General features: G+C 43.4%; 1 protein-coding gene across 1 annotated transcript; it reads left to right on the plus strand.

Annotated features, from left to right (window-relative positions):
• Positions 1-16881: 16881 nt before the first annotated feature.
• Positions 16882-20755, plus strand: fem1a (fem-1 homolog a). The gene has a single exon (XM_072668660.1). It carries the CDS (start codon positions 17020-17022, stop codon positions 18871-18873), a length of 1854 nt encoding a protein of 617 aa, XP_072524761.1. The 5' UTR covers positions 16882-17019; the 3' UTR covers positions 18874-20755.
• The last annotated feature ends 336 nt before the right edge of the window (positions 20756-21091 follow it).

The following is a 21091-nucleotide window of genomic DNA, read 5'->3' on the forward strand; positions in this document are numbered from 1 at the left end:
AGCTTTACTGATTTACTATTAAATCAACAGCTCACCGCAGGCCTATTAATGCCACCATATTACTGCTAGGCTGCGGTGATGAGGCCTCATTTTGGCATCAGAAATGGAGGCTTGTGATTAAGGCCTCGTGGATGGAACTGAAAATCTGCCTGCTTTTGTTGCATGCGATCTTCAATTTTGGCGTTTCATCCCAGAACCTTTTGGGCTGTTCTTTTTTTTCTTTTTTTTTCGCAGAATGATTCAGATAACAATGAAAGACCCTTTTGTCCATCTATAAAGAAGAAAGAAGCTACTGTTCTGGACGGCCTCTACTATATTTAACAAGCCCCTATGGCCTTCAGTCAACTTTTAATTTCACAACCTATGATATGATCTAAACAAGCTAAATGTACTGACCGCATTCTGTGATTTCACTAGAGGGCTTGTACTATCCCCACTCGCTGCCCCCTGAGCGTGTTGGGGTGTCATGATTCTGTTCCTGCGGTTAGTTTCCATACAAGGACAGTACAGACTGCGAAGTGAACGCTAGCACCACCTGCCTAATGTGGAGTGGGTTCTGCTTGTGCCACCAGACAGATTTGACCATTTGGCATGGACATCACAAGACCTCTGAAGATGTCCTGTGGTACCTGGTATCAAGACGCTGGCAGCAGATCTTGGCCTCCATGGATTTCTTCATCCGCCATGTCTCCTTTTCACTGGCTATCCTTTCTTGGACCACTTTTGGTAGGTACTGATCACAGCATACCAGGAACACCACAACTGACCTGCCTGATATTTTGTAGATGGTCTGACTCAGTCAGTCGTCTAGCCATCACAATTTGGCTCTTTGCTCAATGTGGCTCAGATCTTTATGCGTGACCATTTTTCCTGCTTTTAAGCACCCTCAAGAACGGACTGTGCATTTGGTGCCTAATATATCAACCCCTTGACAGATGCCACTGTAGATGAAGACAATATCACCTTGTCTAATGAATGCTCCCATGCACCCATTGCTCACACAGATGTGCAAATGGTGGTGGAATGGTGGTGCTCCATCCAAAAGCTTTGGGATGAGTTGGGGAGTTGGGAACGAGTTGGGGTGATGACCATCCAACATCCTGACCTCACTAGTGCTCTTGTCACTGAATGCAATCAAATCCTCACAGCAATCCTCCTTCAAAATCTAGTAGAAAGCCTTCTTCCTGGGACAGTAGACAGTTACTCCAACAAAAGCTCTTTTTTTCATACCCTTGATTTTGGAAGAAACTATGAATAAGCAGGTGTCCCAATACCTTTGTCCACATAGTGCATTTGCACTCTAAGAAGAACAGCTCTGATTAAACTGTACCAAGGTTAATAACTAATAACTTGTGTACATGCAGTATGTTTTCACTCCCACTCCCTATATAATGCACTGATATTTGCTTCTTAAAAAATGTTAAACGGCTCAAGTTATTATCAGGTCCCAGATGAACACCTCCAGCATGCAACAGTTTCATCGTGGACTTCGCCCTGATTGTTTTTGAGGTCATGCTGCCTGAATCAGTGTGTTCTATCAGCCACAGGCTTGGTATTGTGAAAAAGTGTGTTACAGTGAACAGCAAGGACACCACATGAAACGCAGCCTTCTGAGGAAAATCATTTAGGATTAAAGCCGTGCACACGCGCGCACACAATGGCCGGAGTGCGCTTGCTGGTGTGGGGCCTCCAGGCTTCACCTTGATTCAGAATAACGACGCTGATCCAATCCAAATCAAAAAGCCATTGTGATGCAAAGATGCTCCACGCCAGAACCCTCTCAATGACGCTTTCCCAATGAAGCGCCATGCCGTTTAGCTCTGGAAGAGAGAGCGATAATGGAGGGGATGTCTTCAATATGCATAATCCATCTTCTCTTCGTTCCCGGCCTGCGGAACCAAACGACTCGGGCCTCTACGATCTCTTCTAATCCATCCATAATAGCAGCCCCAGGAGCTGGACGGCCACAATGAACCTGCCCATTGTGCTGGCCAGTCCTGTTCCCCTCAGGCAACATCCGCAGAGGAAGGGGGCAGGAGAGGGTCAGGTTTCATTTGCAAATTGAGCAGCGTCTTCACAGAGAACACCTGCGGGCACAGTATGGGAAGAGTATGGGAGGACGTGGGGACCTGTGGTTAAAACGAGGCCACAAACTCAATATACTACCAAGGGGTCTTAGGCTAAACATGTATATTGCACAATTTTCCTCCAAATGTACATTATATGTCCAAATGTTTGTGGACACCCATTCTAACGAATGCTTTCAGCTACTTTAAGTTGCATGCATTGCTGACACAGATGGGCAAATGCACAGACAGCTTGTCTAGTCCATGTAGAGAAGTACTGCCAACAGTTTATCCCTCTAGAGCGGATAAACATGAGATCCATGGCACCATGCCTAATACCAGGCGTAGGCTAGAGGGGTATAACCCCTCTGTGTAATCCATCCAGTACTTCTGAGAAGAGGTTGGGTGATCATCCGTCACCCTGACTTCACAAACAATCTTGTCTGTTGCTGAATGTTATTAAATCAATGTTCCAAAATCTAGTAGAAAGCCTTCTTCCCTGGACAGTAGAGACAGTTACTCCAACAAAAACACGATGAACTCTTTTTTTAATACCCTTGATTTCAGAAGAAACATGAATAAGCAGGTGTCCCAATACTTTTATTCCATATAGTGTAGTTGATCAGTTTGTTGTCCCAGGTTCTGCTTTGTCAGCTCTGCATAAGAGCAGCAAGGCCAATGTAGCTAACAAGCACCTATAACAGACACCTATATACTGTATCCTAATTAGCATTGGACAACCTTCCTCAATCACCATCTGCTTGCCTCTAAGCACAATCAGCTGTTAAATCATAAATCAAAAAGACCTGTTCTTGTTCTGCTTGTGGTCTTTTTTCTCTGAAACTGTTTGGCACTTATCTATAAAAATGGACAAAAGTACAGTCAAACTTCAGGCTTTAAGAAAGCTGCAAGCACTTTCTGAGTTAATTTCAGCACTGTTCTACTTACCAATGTCAGAAACCACATAATCAAATCTATTGGAGACTGGTTAACTACTTGATGTACGCAATGCTAATTGCTCATTGTCTCTAAGCTAACATTGCAGTGTTGGCAGCATTAGTCTTGTAGCTCCAGTGCAAACCCAAAGTAGAGTGACCAGGCGTCCTCTTTTGTCCGGACCTGTCCTCTCTTTCTATGTGAAAAACGTGTCCGGACAAGATTTCGCATTGATTTGATGTCAGCGTTTGTTTCTACAGTGCAGATTTTTACAGCTTGCAATACGTCTGAAGTCCCACCTTCTCCCCGCCACTGTTGGTCTACATGCAGCCTACCTGCATCTAATGCTGCGTTCGAGTGGTTAATTTCAGTTTTTATCATTTTTTGTTTTTACTCTCTGACGCTGAGCTGCCTTATATTAACTGATGTTGTTTGATATTGCTCAGTGTTTATAGACGACTCAATGGCGCTGTCTTGTGATATCCTACTGTTTCCTGTGATTTCCATACTCTATACTCAGCGGGCAGATCTTTTGACAAACACCCAAACGGAGTGAAGTTGTATTTACTAGTTAAATACAACCTGGTATATACAACCTTCCAATGAGCACTCGAATGCAGCATAAGATCAATCATTGGCCAAACTGCTCAAGTCACACCCTTTCACCTTCACTATTGGTCTACATGTATCTGCATCTACATGCAGCCATTAATCAAACTGCTTCCCACCACAGCCTAAAGGTCTACAAGTCTGAGAGTCTAAAAGTGCCTAAATGCAAATGTAAACTAACACAACTCAGCTTGACTACCTGAATTATTTATTTATTTATTCATTTATCATTCACATTTTTAAGAATAAGAGGAGATGATTCGGCCATTTAGGCTATTCAGGCTATTTGTTAGTTTTGGTAAATTAATATTTATGTATTAATGTTCATTGGCATAGTTTCATCATTTTAGAGATGTTATGCTGCCACAACACACATTGACATTGTTCCTTGTGTGTCCCCAGTGTCCTCTTTTTTGAAAACCAAAATATGGTCACCCTACCTAAAGAAGTAAACTGTAGATACTGTAGATGTCGGGCTGATTGACTTCATGTTAAGGAGGAAACAGCGACAGCTTGATATTATTTGGCTGAACTGTTGCTGTAAGGGGTGTCTCCTAAACCTGGGGTAAAATGTAGGTTCAGGTAGAAATGCTTTCGATCACTTTGTCATATCCACACATCAAATTCCTCAGGATCCACCTCTAAGACCCATTTATATTTTTTAACATTTATTATTTTATAATATTTTGTAAACTTACTGCGGTGTAGCACTGCACTGAACAACTCACAGTACTTACAGCTTACCGTACAGCCACCACACAGCAGAGGTAAGAGTAACACTGTGTTAGTGTTAAAAATAATTAGAAAAGTCCATATCCCCCCATGTAAATTCAACAAATGCAAGTTACATTTTTAGATTTTTAATGCATAAATTCAACAAATGTGTGAAACATATATATTGTGCTTATATTTTCTTTTTCACAAACAATAACCAAAAAGAGGTTTGTCTTTCTCTAATCATGCTTATTTTTTTTATTTTTTTTTTTACATTCATTTGGTTGAAATCAGTGACTGTAGAAAACATGGATAGCCCAACATTTCTTAAAAGTAAAGCCACCACAGGTCTACGTTACTTTAAGGGGTGCTTGTGATTTATTCAAAATAAAGCCTTTCTTGCATTACCACCCCGTCACACTAACGTGTTTTGTATATAAATCATATACTGTTGCTTTAAATGACATTTTCTTACATACTCATGTTAGACAGGGCCCTTCAAGCTCAACCCAACCAACCTATCATGCAAACCTTTTTATACACTATTAATGCAAAGAATATATATATATATATATATATATATATATATATATATATATATATATATATATTAAATTGATTGGCACATGTGCAAGAACTGCATGGAAAAACATTTTAGGATGAAATTTACCACCCTGTCACATCTCATCCCATTGCGTTTTAGCATGGCTAATGAGTATGGCACCTATGTCTGAACAAAAAAAATATGCTTTTTTTTTTTTTAGAGGATGAACATATTTTTCATGTTCTGGATTTAAAAAAATAACAATTAAGAAGTGTTGATCAAAATTATGAAAACTGCGACATGGAAACAGAACCTGTTGTGCTCTCCCCTGTTATTCAGTATCTGCTATGAAGCTAATCTGTACACCCTGCAGTTAAGTGCGGAAGGAACTGAAGTGTGGGTTCACATAAGAGCCCTGAGCATTAAAGGGGTTAAGAGGGGGAAGAGGCACGGCACGGTCAGATCGGCCAAATGAAGCATACGGTTGATCTAATAACAGCAGTGAGATTCTTCCAGCATGTGGAAAATGGGTCTGGCTATTCTGAGTCATATGTGGTTGAAGTGCGTGTGGGTGCACAATGTTTTCTTTCAGAAATAACCCCCCCCCCCCCCCCCCCCGTCTGTCTTATGAGTGCTAGGTTGAAAATAAACCTCAATATACAGAAAAGAATGAAGAAGACCAGAGCATATTACTGTGATTGGGATCTAATATGTATATACACACAAGGATGAAAGAGAATAATCTGAATGAATGAGTGCTAAAATGCTTCCACACAGGTATACTGCATGCTGCAATTAAGCAATTAACATCCTACCAGGCTCGGTGGCATGCAAAAACATTCTGAGCAGGTCCAGCTGGCCTCGGTTTCACATGAAGAAGGAACAGGTCTTACGCTTTGTTCACATTGCAGGGCAAATCAAATTAGACTGAGTGTTCAGATTTCAGTTTACAGGTGACTACAGCTGATCTGTATCTGGCTCTACTCATGCTTGCCTATTCACACTGGTTGCCATAGTAACGAGTCAACGCACTCATGAATATGCTGACTAGGGAGGGGCAGGCGAAATGGTCACATTTATGAGCTTAGATGTTGATCTGGGCTGAGTTTCCCAAAAGCAACGTTAGCACAAAAATGACCTGTTCTTAAATAAGCTTTCTCTCTCTAGCAGTTATGATGGTCTTAGGGAGACCCCTAAAATGCTTTTGGAAATATGGGCCCTGTTCCATACCTTACTTTCAGCATGATCTTAGTAGTACTGCACTTCTTACTGACCTGGCCAGCTGATAATGTTGGCTTACAGAATAACAGGCTCTGTCACTAATATTCAGAGGCAGGCTTTATTTTCATGTCTTCAGTGATTCTCTGTAAAACGACATTCACATTAAACATTCACATTAAAGTTCCTAAATATCTGAGTAGATCCCCCTTGTGCCACCACAACAGATCTGACCATTCGAGGCATGGACTCCACAAGACCTCTGAAGGCGTCCTGTGGTATTGGCACCAAGTCCTGTAAGTAGTGAAGTGAGGCCTTCATGAATCACATCAATGAGCCTTAGGTCATTGACCCACAAGACCTGCCTTGGAGATGTTTTGGAGATGTTCTGACCCAGTCGTCTAGCCAACACAGTTTGGCTCTTGTCAAAGTGTCTCAGATCTTTATTTTAGCTTAGCACAAATACCTGCTTGCTTCCCTGGCTTTAGCTTCCTTGTATGCCAAGGTTAAATACCCCTTCTGTGGACACAGGCATAGGAAAAGCCCTAACTAGCAGCCTGGTGGTGATGTGCTGCTCTCCAGTATAGCAACACAATATTCTCCCAAATTGGCCATTGCATTTTACTGTTTCCCCTACTTTGACAAGGGCTGTAAAGGCTTTTGCTAGTGGGTTGTGTTTGTGAAAATTGTGGAGCTTTACATAAATAAATGTCCAGAAATCCAATCGATATCCAATATGAAACCACATACAAATGGTTTGAAATCAACTGGTCAGATTTCATCCAGTCTTTACTGTTTGAAATCAAACATGCAGAGAATTGATTCTGAGCAGATCACAACATTTTGGAAGAGGGTTCACAATTGGGAGTGTGGATGGCAAGGGCTCCAGCCGGCTGTAAGTCTAATGTCAAAGAAAAAACATTTTTGGTTCTATAAAAAACATTTTTGTAAAAGAGAATCTTTAAATTGGTAAAGAACCTTTATATCAGCTTCTTCAAACCATCAAAATGTTGCAAAATGGAAGCAGAAATTCTGAAAGCGGTCTTCTATGGCATTAGTCAAAGAACGCTTTGAAGCACCTTAAGTAAAAGTAAAAGCGTAGTGCACTTTTCTGCTCTATGGTAAGAAGGTGGGGTTACATCTAGCAATTAAGTGATTGACAGCCTTGCCTGGAAGAGACGTCTGCAGGACTTTTTCCTTTCATTACATGGAGTAGCTGAGTTGTAGTTGAACTTTGAATCTGGGGGAAAATCCACTCTACTTCTGCACTCTAAGCTCAGTGAAGGCAGTCTGAGACACGCTTGGTCTGGGAGAAGAGGGCGGGTCTACCAAATGAGTAGTAGGTGAGTCTGGCTTCGCCTCTGGTCGCCGCTGTGCAGACTGAGGTTACAAATGTTGCGACATGGTGGACAATTTTACCTTCATTTCCATGGAATGGAACCACAGCGTCCATGTTTTCTAGATGTTCAAGTTCATTTTAAAAAAGTAAGTTTGATCTTGAGCTGGTATTTCCTAATGTTGTGGTGACGATGTTTGTGATATGATACTAACGGCTCTATAGCAGTTGGACTTCAACTATTCATCCTTTTGCAAAGATATGCCTTTTGGCTCCATGCCATTTCAACCCCAAACTAGAGGCATAATTCAATCGTGGTAATATGCTTTGTTCTTCTGCAGTCTTTCTTGTTCTTCTGAGGGTCCATTAAGATTAATCATTAGAGAGATGAGGCCCAAAAAAACCCATGTAAGAACCCTCTAAAAGCACAATCATGAACATCATCCTTAGAAAACAATGGTTTATATTTAGAGTAGCTGAGATGTGGTTTTATGGATTCATGGAGGACCCTTGGCCCCTTTCAAATGAGAGTTATTTCATAGGTACCCTGACACTTAGGCCCTAAAACATCTTCAACAATAAAAGATAGGAAATTCAATTATTCATGAGCTTGCCGCTGTACATCCAGAGCACAAACATGCTTCTCCTTTTACCTGTATGGTGATGAATTATGGTGTAGTAATCCTATGAAAGCCACTGAGCATAGACTATGCAAATAGGGCCACTTCAGGCTTCACAATAAATCTAGGACTTCTGGAGAGGATAGCTGTAGAGATGAGCGAGCATGGACTCATTATTTAAAACTATATCCGTAGGCTACTCAGCTTGGTCAACCACTCTTTCTGTATGTGGATAAACAAAAAAGACTGTGTTTTGTCCTGATAAAAGGGCGAATACAACCACTGGCCACTTTATTAGAAACACCTTTACTGTTACAAATGTGTAAAAATGTGTTTTTGGCATCTTTTAGAATGTAGAATAAAAATGTCAGTTCCTCAAAGACCCTTTCTAGGAATGTTTGGAGATTAATTGATGTGAATGAGATGTGTGTGAGTGTGAGGCATAAATGTAAAGCCTCTGTACCTGTTTAGGATGTTCTTTAGAACCACACATCCAAGCCAGGTAAGTAAGTAAGTAGGTAAAGTTTTTAGAGCATATTTAAACATCAACCAAAATGCTGTACAAATCTAACATGACTTAACATGACTTAACAAAGTCAAAACATTCATAATTTAACATTTCAAATGTGTACATTCAGATGTGCTTCCAGTTCAGACTTAAAAACTGCAAGAGATCAAACCCCCATGGCCTAATATTCAGAGTGCAAGGCACGACAGTGGAGACTGACGAACACCCAACAGTAACTGATCTGATGACCTTACAGAGTTGTTTATGTAAAGTATGTACAGAGTAAATCAGTGATAAATGTTGGTGCTTGTCCGTGTAAAGCCTGAAAAACAAATCAAAGTATTTTGCATACCAATAAAGTACAAATAAAAGAACTGGACAGGTACCGGACAGGAAGCCAGCGGAGTGCAGCTAAAACTAGAGTGATGTGATTCCTTTTCCTAGTGCCAGTTAAGAGTCTTGTAGCTGCATTTTGTACAAGTTGCAAACGTGCAGTTGACTTCCTGTTAATGTACAATAGTCTATACAGGCTGATAAAAAGAAAGCATGAATGGCTCATTCCTAAACCTTAGCAGAGAGAAATGACTTTTCTGCTTTGTTAAACTCCTCTGAGCTGGAAAAAGGGGGAGAAACTACTTATAATAAAATAATTTATTTGTTGCTCAAATCTGCAGTCTGGGTCAAAAAGGACACCAAGGCTTGTAATATTTAGACAACGCTCCAAGGTTTTCAGATAGGCTGACCGCAAATTTAGATGGGCCCACCAACAGAATTTCTGATTTTGGTTCATTGTAAAAAATGATTGGCCCTCCTTGCTTTTTAATATCATTAAGGTAATTACTGAGACAGTTTACTGAGCACAAGTCATTTAGTTTTAAAGGCAGAAGAATCTGAGTATCGTCTGCGTAACAAAGAAATTATGTATTTCCAAAAAATCTTCTTAGTAGGAGCATGTACAAGGGAAACGTGACTGGCCCTAGAATGAAACCTTGTGGGGCACCATCACCAGGAGTAGCAGTGGAGGAAAAATCATTTCCGACATTAACTCTAATCAGATTTTAGCCAGTCTAGGACTGTTCCATGCAGACCAACCATGTGTTTAAGTCAATTTAATGAAAATGCCATAAGACATAAGATAAGATCGGTAAGCACTTTATTGATCCTGAAGGAAATTTGTAATTATTATGTAGGCGATATTGTATCGTATTATGATCAATTTTGTTATTGTGATAACAATCTGCTTTTCCAAGCGTATAGAGGATACTGTTAGTGCTTAATAAACACTGATCAGCTGCAGGTTTCATTACTAACAGTGTAATAAGACTGGTTTAATTAGATGAAGAGCAGCAGATGTTAATAATAATCACTGTATTCAGTATGTATCGTGATAAATATTGTGTATCGCAAAAAAGTCTTTAAATATCATAATCTACTATTTTTACCGTATCACCCAGTCCTATTTGCAGTGTAGTATAGTACTCACAGGTAGACAGAAGCCCATCTGCAGATGCACAATTTTTGTCAGACATCCTCTATTTCTTCATCAGTGGTTAGTTTCTAGCCACAGATCAGGTATTGGCTGGATATTACTGGATGGTGGACCACTCCCAACCTAGCAGTGACACTAATATGTGTGATATGCTCTGACAATGGTAACTAATGAACTAATTACGTGAGTATAAGTTAAACTAATTTTTCAAAAGGCATAAAGGTAAAGATGAACCATTTGTTTCAACATTTTAAGCCAGATTAGTGTATCATTTTCATTTTAAACACAATTATAGAGTAGAAAAATAACAGGAGTTTAACTTTTACCAAGATTTTAGGCCTTAATTAGCTTGTTAGAGCTATGTCATTGTTAAGAAAAGACAACTGATACAAATTTCAAAGCTTTATGAACATGCCATCTCCTCAAACCTTGCCCAAACAATCAGCAGCCATGTGCTCTTTAAAACAGTCGACAAGACCCAAAACGCTTCTAGAGAGAACTGCTTTTAGGATTGTTAGAAAAGGAAAATCAGAACCCATGTCTGCCTGCAAAAGACCTTTAGGAAGATTAAGCAGACTTTGGAGTGGTGGTGCACTGTTCTACCTGACCTTAAAGAAACCTTAAAGGAAGAGTCATCCGAAGACCCTTTACAGTGTCCTCAACATTCTGCATCTGACGTTTTTAGAGGAACATCTAAACAAGCCTGTGGACTGATGAAGCTGATGAAACTGATTTTGACGTTTAATGAAAATAAAACATTTTCACCTTTTTGTGCTTTTTTTGTTTGTTTTTTTTTGAAGCTGTAGAAGATTTAAATAAAAATGTAATCTGGGTTAAATATTAAAGAAATGTGCCATCTTTAATCTGATGCTTTTTGGAAATCAGTTCATCTTTTGCTCGCTTAGCTGTTCAAAGTAACAGCAGATTTGGGCATTATAATATTTTGTATGCCAGTACCATTTTAAAAACCCTGTAATTTACTTGACTATCTCTGCTGCTATTTCCACGCACCTCATTCTCTTTAATTGAAGAGTGTTTATTTTGCGGCTTGCTTATTTGTATGGCTACTTTTCAAGAGATGCCACAGAAGAGGTGCTAACCCAGTAACTGAAGCACCAACACATCGCACCTACAGGCTGCCTCTTTCCCCCTCTGAAATCAGCCTGTTGCACATTCAAACGAGCACCTGCTCATTACATGAACCAGACTGGAGCCGCTTCAGTGGAGCCACAGTACCACAGTACAGTACCGTTACAGGGACCCAGTAAAGTGAGCGACTGTGGACAGAGACGAGCCCTTTGAACACATTTCTACATTTCATTTTGAAGTAGCCCAGGCCACATCTGCTTAAGGCTTCTTCCCCCCCTGCTCGTCCCTGTGGGCTCGCCTGAGAGCCCTTGGTGATTATGAGGCTCGAGTAAAGCGTGAGCGAGATTCAATTGGCTGGACCCTCGGAGTCGTCACTGCTAATAATCCACCCCTCCGTCTTGTTTGGACAGTATATAAACAGACAGGGCGCTCGTTCTCTCTCCGCGAGCCGCCCAGTAACATCGCCGTTACGCTTGATTTGGGGGAGGAGGTGGTGGTGGTGGTGGTAGTGGTGGGGGGCGGGTGGGCAGGGGGATGGAAAGAAGGAAGGACGGAAGGAAGGAGAGAAGGATGTTGACGTTTGGGTTTTGATGGCTGAAGCTGAAGACGAGGACGAAGTCGCTCGGTTCAGAGGAGATGACCCGACAGAAGCACCTGTTGCATCGAAAAAACGAGGGGTGAGTCTGAACTGAATCGACTGAATCAACCGATTCAGCTAGCAGCGTTAGGGCTAATCGAGACCCCCAACGCCCATCACGATTGGGTTGGAGACGGGTTTTCTTTGAGATTTAGAGACCTGAAGGCGTGTCATAATCATCTAGACCTCTGAACGACGGTGCATGGTCGTTGTTTTATTGGCATCACGGTGAGGGAATCAAGTTCTGACCGCCCAAACGCTCAACAATGTTCTCCAGCAAAATCCGCTGTCTGCGTTGGTTGGCTGGGGTTCGTGACCATCTGTCTGCTTTTAATGGGGAATCTGAGCGGGGTCGAGGCGAGAAAGCTGGAGCTCGGGGTGTTAAAGGCCCTTTTTAGCAGCTCAAACTTTTCGTGCAACAGGTGGTAAGTTCTCTTGGCCGGAAGAAGAGCGAATGGCGGATGGCATTGGGCGGATTTCAGCACCCACGTAGCGGACAGCTCCCTTAGCGCAGGCTTTTCTATTTGCTGTTCGCCTTTGCCTTTTAGGCTGTTCTATTCAAACGCCTTTTTTAGGTTCATATCCTTGACCAAGGCACACATTTGCAGGGGGTTAGCTTATATCTTCTCTCTCTTCTTTTCCTCCTGATGGTTAAATATGTACAAAAAGCCAGGCTGTAGGCATGGGAAGAAGATGTAAACAAAACGTCTCACCCCTCCAAAACCACCCAAACCATAGGCCAAGCATTAATGATTTTTTATTAACCCATTTTTATAGCACCCCTTTATTCGTGGTTATGCAGAGGGTCTTGTGTTCCAGTAAATCTGCTATTTTGTAAGGTAGTGGTGTGAGGAACCCAGGTACCCAAGGCACACGGCAGCTGTAGGGTTGGGCAAACAGCTGTGTGTGGCTCCACATACAGCCAGCAGGTAAGTTCTTCTTCCATCGCTACTGGAAGCTAATCATCAGCCACGTCCGAAAAAGGCCCCCTTCCCCCATCTTCCTCATCCACCCCCCACCCCCCACCTTCCCCTTCTGCTGCTTCAGCCCTGTTGCATAGCTACCAGCGCTGCCCATGAAACACAGCACAGATGAAGGACAATGATTAGCGTGTGCGTGCGTGTGTGTGTGTGTGTGTGTGTGTGTGTGGGTGGATGGGGGTGTGTGTGAGTGTGTCAGTCTGGAAGGAGAGATGAATCTGATATCATGTTCATCTGGGCTGGCCATGCAGAGGATCGCTCCGAATGGCAGGAGGACAGTAAGCGCCGCATCCACAGGGACGTCATCGTTGCTGTACATCCAGTGTGTGCTGGAGCCACTCAGAAAACAAACAAACACACACACACACACACGAAAATGGGGAGGAGGTGGCACTTCACAGAATGACAGTTTATTCTCTCTCCGTCTCCCATTTCCTGCTTTTCTTCCAAGCTTTCTCTTTTCTCTCGCTCCCTTCCCTTTCTCTGACTCTCTCCCATCCCTGTTTTCACCTGCTTCCTCTCTCTCCTCCCCCACTCCAGCGTTCTCTCGCTCTCCACTCCCCCTCCTCTCTCTGCCCTCTTCTTTCTTTCTCCTGCTCTCTCTTTCCTCCCCCTGCGCTCTCTTTCTCTGCCCTCTTCCTTTCTCCTGCTCTCTGTACCCCTTTCTCCCTGTCTCTCTCTCTCTCTCCCTCTCTCTCTCCCTCACCCCCTTGACATTATAGCAACAAAGGGAAAAGTGAATGTCAACAGGCTTCAGAGAGACAGAGAGAGAGAGAGAGAGAGAGAGAGAGAGAGAGACCTGATGAGGGCAGGCTGTGAATGTGCAGTATATATATATATATATATACACACACCAGAGGCAAATGGAAATCAACTACAGCAGCCAAAGGTAAATGGAGGGGTGGGGTGAGGGCACACCAGCACACCATGCTCTAATTCATTTGCTTTTGCAGGATCAAGGTCAGCACTTTCTATAGCTTCAAAATCATCAATCTGAACTGCTGCTAACACAACATCATCAGAGAGCTGAACACGCTTGGTGGAGAACACTAATTATCAGTTCTGTTACAGTTACAGGTGCATGCACTGACTGGCATTGCTCAAAGTGATAGGGGAGATGGAGGCCAATTATACTCTCTGGGACTCCCAGCCGTGAATTGGCTGTGGAATCCCCATGGATCAAAAGGCAGAAGATCTCCAGGACCAGACCTGAGCACCCTTGTCCTAAATGAAAGTATCTGAATCAGAACTGAATTTTGCACAACAGTCTTTCAGGTTTAGGTTGAACGGGAATTCATTGGCCAGCATTCTGTAAAGTTTGTCTAACCTAGCAACAGTTACTACACAGTGCATGTGTAGGCGGATCATGGATAGACTTTTTGGACCATTCCTACTGGTTCATTCATTCTAAAATGTTTTCAAAAGGAGTCGTTTCTTCCATGTAATGAAAAGACGATACGTAAAAATTACGTTTGGAGCTGACAGGAAACTTAAAAAATGATTAGCTAGTAATTATGCAGTCTTTGGTTTTGGGACAGCTTTACAGAAGCACTTTCTAGTAGATATGTGCCACAAAAATTGTCCAGCCTGTGGTAGCAATGTTTTAACCCTAATGCAAATTAACGAGCCAATCATAGCTTCATACTCAGGTTCAAAATGGGCCTACTGACCTGTAAAGCTACCTGCAGCTTGTGAAATGTGCTTTATACATAAATCATGTTACAAAAATATGCTTATTTGCACCATTTGTTGCCTTTTTCTTCCTTATGTTTAATATTTCCTTGTTCTCTTACAGATACAACGCTAAACCAGTCTACTCCTGACGTCTGAATGGCCTGCAGTGCTGGGTGGAAGACTAGTGATTTTGTTGTGATACTGAACAAAAAGACCAACAACAAAACCCAGTCTGCCTCTCAGTGCCGGGTGCAATCAACGTATAAAAGTCTGGTCAGCTCCGGTCGGTGGCAGTGGCAAGAGGTTTGGGTTTGCTGGTTGTAAATGGGATAATATAAATGGGATTTTTTGCTGGGAGTGAGAAGAAAATCCATGTAGCTAATGCTGTTTCATGTTAATGATGTTTATCTATAATGAATTCTTTCTATAAATGTTATCATTTTTAAATGTTTTTCGTAAACGTTTGTAAACGTTTTCATGCTCAGTTTCCAATAAATAACTTGGACAAGGGCCCCAAGCCACCAGGGGGCCCTAAATGTTTTTTGTTTTTTGTTTTTTTTTTGCATGTATAACAAGTGAATCCTCTCCTAATGTTTACAATGAATTAAAGTGGTCTGCACACATTTGCACTGTCATTTATTCAGCGGTTGGTGTTGCACAGTAGTGGGTTCAGTGAGGGACACTTAAGAATGCTGCTTAACCCCTTAAACAGCCTGTGGTGATATTACAAACTCCTATTACCAAAGAATAGCCCCACCAGTTTGTACAGAAGTCCCTGTAGTTACTGAATAATTCACCTTACTGAAGGTTAAAGGATTAAAGCCTGCCTTGTCCCACAGAGTTCAAAAGGCCAATGTGACAATAATGCATTGCAACAGCTGCAGAAACTACAAACAATGACAAATAAGAAGACAAACCCTGATACAAGTATGATGCCATGCTAAAAAAAAGGGAAACTGTTCAGGGAGCAGATGGTGCAATCTGAAGCATTGAAATAGACAAGACTGGCTTACTATAACAAGGAACAAGGAAAACATGATCCTTAAAAAGGAAAGTAAAGCATCTGAAATCTGCACTGACAGACAAAGAAAGGACTGCTAAATGCCTTGATGACTGTGAAATGATACCACACGTTCTTCACTGATGACCACACACCTCCTATAGTTGTTGGATTTGTCTTCCTCATTCATTCCTCACACAGTCTCACCAGGTCTCAGCAGTGCTGAATTAACCTGAACTTCCTCACTCCTCAACCCACGGCCTGCATTATCTTTTTGGCAGATGAAGGGACTTCTGTGGTTAGATCCCTGTAAACATATTAATAACGACTTCTAAACATCTGTGTATGACATATGTACATCTGCACAATTCCTTCTACCCGTCAGTATGTATGTAAACTACAGTTAGTCATTGGTTGTGTACAGCGGTTTTCAGCTCCAGTCTTGGGGGCAGCTAATTGTTACTGGATGAGCTGGATCAGGTGAGTGAGGTGCAGCAGGGAATACCTGGAACTGTGTAGGGCTGTGGGTCCTCCAGACTGGAGTTTGAAAACCACTGGTGTACAGTAGTAAGGTTATGTGCCTTGTGTGAACATATCTGCGATAAAGAATAATTGTATCAAATGATATAATCACTGTCAAGCTAAACACTTGTGACTCCAAACTATACAGCAGAAGGAAAAAATGTCCTTCATTTTCAACGGAAGTCAATAAAGTTAAAAAGATCCCATTCCAGGTCATTTTGGAGCATTTCTATTGGTCCATTCATCTGCAAATGAACAGAACACCAGCCAAATTCAAAAGGGTTGTGTGCGTGGCTGCGGCAATTTGCCAGCTCTCATGTGTTTGAATCTATTCATAATAAATATATGGCTTTCAGATGAAAACATATAGATAATGTGGGTGTGTGTTGTCTGTGTAAGTGATATTTTGCAAGAACACACTTACACGACTTGGGCAGTGTGTAGTTAATATAGACCCATTATAATACTACCCCTATATGTTTTAAGGGCATTAAGGGTTAAAATTGTATTTTTTTTCTTTTGTGAAAATAATATTTAGACATTTCTGTTTTATCTCATTTGCAAATGATGAGAATAAATAAAATAGAATAAATACTTTATTAATCCCAGGAGGGAAATTGCAGTCGTTACAGTTGCAATCGTTTGTATAAGAATAAACACTCTATATTTATTATTTTGTTGGTTGTCGTGATAGCTTTGTCTTAGAATGTAAATTAAAAGCTACACCTAATTAATTTTAATTTAGAGAATAAAACTACAACTCCTAGTGTACCCACAGCAAGGCGCCGCACAGGTTTCAGCGCATTGTGGGAGTTGTATTTCCCTACTCAGTTTCTTACGTTCAAAAAACAACCGTTCAGAACTACAACGCCCACAATTCCAAGCGCCAACGGTAAACATAGATCTGTCAAACAACATCGACGCCATTTTGGTAATAGCCTTAAAATGGCAGAAAAAGAGGGGAAGAGTCGGAGGCTGGTGAAGGATTTCAGCTCTAAACCCGAAGGGAAGCGTTCCCTCGCTGTTTCAGCTTGATTGAGGACTTGAGGGGGACTGAGCGGGTCGCATGCCGGTAAGATGGATATTACGACTGCGGTGTTTAACGCGGCGAGAGACGGCAAACTGAAACTTATCCAGAAGTTACTGAGCAACAAAACTCCCGAGGAGTTGGAGGCGCTGGCCGAGGAGAAGACCCAGGGAGGCACGCCGCTCCTCATAGCCTCCAGGTACGGACACCTGGAAGTGGTAGACTACTTGCTAGAGCACTGTAAGGCTAACGTGGAGCTCGGCGGCTCCGTGAATTTCGATGGCGAGACGATTGAGGGAGCCCCTCCGCTGTGGGCGGCTTCTGCCGCGGGCCATCTGCCCGTCGTTAAATCTCTGCTCAAACACGGAGCCTCGGTGAACAACACGACTCTGACCAACTCCACTCCGCTGAGGGCTGCCTGCTTCGACGGGCACCTGGAAATCGTGCGCTACCTCGTTGAACATCACGCCGACATGGAGGTGGCCAACCGCCACGGTCACACCTGCCTGATGATCTCGTGTTATAAGGGCCACAGAGAAATCGCCAAGTTTCTGCTGGAGCGCGGGGCAGATGTGAACCGCAAGAGCGTGAAGGGCAACACTGCCTTGCACGACTGTGCGGAGTCGGGGAGCCTGGAGATAATGAAGATGTTGCTGAAGTGCAACGCTCGCATGGAGAGAGACGGCTACGGGATGACCCCACTTCTGGCTGCCAGTGTCACTGGTCACACCAACATAGTGGAGTACCTGGTCCACCAGCCTAGAGCGTCCCGGGAGGAGCGTATCGATTCCTTGGAGCTGCTGGGGGCCACCTTCGTGGACAAGAAACGGGACCTTCTAGGTGCCATGCGCTACTGGAGGAGAGCCATGGAGCTTCGGCAAGCTGGGGATCGGGTGGGCTTTCTGGCCAAGCCACCTCCTGGACCCCCTGTTCCGGCGTACGACTGCGCCCGAGAGGTGAGCACAGCGGAGGAGCTGGAGGCCCTCATCACAGACCCAGATGAGATGAGGATGCAGGCACTGCTCGTGAGGGAGCGCATCCTGGGGCCTTCGCACCCGGACACCTCCTACTACATCCGCTACAGGGGCGCCGTGTACGCCGACTCGGGCAACTTTGAGCGCTGCATCAGCCTGTGGAAGTACGCTCTGGACATGCAGCAGAGCAACCTGGACCCGCTTAGCCCCATGACTGCCAGCAGCTTCCTGTCCTTTGCTGAGCTCTTCTCATTTGTACTACAGGACCGGGCCAAGGGCGCGCTGGTGACGCGGGTCACCTTCCAGGACCTAATGGGCGTCTTGTCCAAGGGGGTGCGTGAGGTCGAGCGGGCCGTGGCGCAGCGGGACAGTACTCCGGAGGCGCCACAGTTCACCAAGGCCCTGTCCATCATCCTGCACCTTGTTTACCTGCTGGAGAAGCTGGAATGCAGTCCGGCGCAGGAGCACCAGAAGAAGCAGACTGTCTACCGACTGCTGAAGCTGAACCCTAGGGGCAGGAACAACTTCACGCCGCTTCACATGGCAGTGGACAAGGACACCACATCAGTGGGGCGCTACCCGGTGGGGCGTTTTCCGTCACTGGCCGTGGCTGGGCTGCTCCTGGAGTGCGGCGCCGACGTGGACTCGCGTGACTGCGACAACAGCACACCCCTCCACGTGGCGGCGTCCAACGGCTGCCCGGAGATCATGGCGCTGCTGATCGGCTCAGGGGCCCACTTCGACGCCACCAACGCCAGCCGCAAGACTGCCTACGAGCTGCTGGAGGAGCAGGGCGGCGGGAGGCATGCGCTGCACCCCCTGAACTACATCACTTTGCAGTGCTTGGCTGCCCGTGCTGTGGAGCGACACAGACTCCCCTACAAGGGGCTCATCTCAGAGGAAATGGAGGCCTTCATTGAGCTGCATTGACCTGGTCTCTGATCTTTCTTATTCCCTTACCTTTCCTTCCTGTTGTATGTCCGATCGTCTCCTCCTGAACACCTTCCCTCCCTCCCTCCCTCCCTCTCTCTGTTTCTCACTGCAGACTCAACCTGAAGCCTCCACCTACAAGGCCTCTCACTTTGCTCAGGCTTTAGTTTAAATCACAGCAATAATCCCAAGCTACTAATCGCAAATAAGGAAAGATTTGTACTTTCAGCAGACAATGGATGTGTGTGTGTGTGTGTGTGTGTGCGTGAGAGAGAGAGAGAGAGAGAGAGAGAGAGAGAGAGAGAGAGTGTGTGAGTGTGTGAGTGTGTGAGTGTGTGAGTGTGTGAGTGAGTGAGTGTGTGTGTGTGCAATTCATTTTCCTCTATGCCTGCCTGTCTGCCTTTAAGGGCTTGTTGAAAAGGGAAAAAAGCAGAACTGAGGACGCTTTGATGTGCTAGGATCCTCTTCACAGTAGCCGGCGGGGGGAAAGACTTTGGGTTTAATTTAGGCTTCTATAGTTGTTGTTTTTTGGGTTGTTTTCTTACCATTTTATTCCTTTATGAGCAGGATATGAACAAGTCTTTGCCTGTTTGTATTTGTTTATAACGTTTGAATGATGAGGGGGTGGCTTATTCTGAGACGAGGTTAAAAACTGCATTCTTATTAATACACTTCGGGAAAATTGCCTGCATGGGCGCAAGAGAATGAGGAGCGGCATGGATGGAACTTTGTCTTGCCCCCTTCACAGTGGTTCTCTAACCACTCCTCAGGGCTCCCCAGCTGGTCTGTATTTTGCTTAGTGGACCAGCCGAGTGGTCCTGAGAAGCAGTCTGAGGACCACTGCCATCGACGCCCTGCTGAGGAAGCATTACTGCACTTTTTTTCTCTCTGGTTACCGTTCTCTAATCAGAAGTCATAACATGATGGAGTTTGGTGGAACTTCCCTGTGTTATGTTAAAATATCAAAAGGAGTAGGCCTACAGGCAAATGCCTCTCGTGCCAAATGGTAGCCTTACATTTCTATGTTTGCTTGATATGTTTGGCTGTTAAAGCCTAGGGACTGATTTCCCCCTGATCCTTCCCACCCCCTCTCCCCCTTTTTTCACAGGAGCAGTTGGACTGGATGATGCTAATGGGGCTAACAATGAATGAAACCCAGTGTTGCTGTGCTGGTGATGTCATACAAGCTGCAAACATTGTTTATTTCTGGCTAAACACATTAGCATGATTCGGTTTAAACGATCCCTTGGAAAGTGTAAGCGGGTGATGGTGGGACTAAGGCTTTTTTTTTTCTTCTTTTTTAATTTAATTTTTATTTTTGCCCTCTGGAACATCTGTGCAGTGTTTTGCACTTCGTTTACTGCATTTATTTTACTCTTCATCCACAAGAGCAGAAGTGACTTCTTTTTTTCTCTTTAAATTCTTTTTTTTTTTTCCTTCCTCCCTTCCTTTGTGAATTGACTATAACATTTAGGACATGGCACTTTACCCAGTACGACAACGGCTGTATTTTGTTGGCTGTGGACTCTTCAATATCTATGCAGTTTTGTTATCACCAGAGGTGGATTTCGAGCAACAGATTTGGCAGCCCATGTTGCCAGTTACACACGCCTCTTAGTCTTACTTCTGACTGTCCTTTTTTTCGTTGTATTTGATGAACTTTTCTCCATATCAGCTTTACTCTCCTGCTGGTCTCTCTGCAAAATCCAACTCTGAACAAAAGCACTTTGAAACATGCTAACACTACTTAGCCTCTAAAACCCGAGACCAGTTTTTCTCTCAGTAACTACATCTGATCTGATTTGATTTAATTTAAGACTGTTTACGTCAGGACAGAAACATGTTTGGAGATGCCTGAATAAAATTCACGTATCCCAGCTGAGTGTCCGTGTGTGGAGATGTGTGTTTCTTGTTGTTCCTTTGCAGACACAGTAACTTGTAAGCTGTCATGCTGGAATGCTGCAATGCCTTGGGGAGAACTTTCAAGAACTTTCCATTCAGGTTTGACCGCATACAGCCTACGTTCCTGTGGTGAAAAGTCAGGGTTTTAAGCACAGCCTTTTAAAATGTGTTTTTTTGTTTGTTTTATAAACATGTTTATAGTGTATAGTCTTACACTATACAGTGTTTTTTTTTTTTTTTTTTTTAATTCTTATTTTTTTAATCCTATCTGAAATTTAATCTGATTTAAGTTCTAATATTGAACATTTTGAAACCT

The sequence above is a fragment of the Salminus brasiliensis genome, chromosome 23 (assembly GCF_030463535.1).
Source record: "Salminus brasiliensis chromosome 23, fSalBra1.hap2, whole genome shotgun sequence".
Lineage (NCBI taxonomy): Eukaryota > Metazoa > Chordata > Actinopteri > Characiformes > Bryconidae > Salminus > Salminus brasiliensis.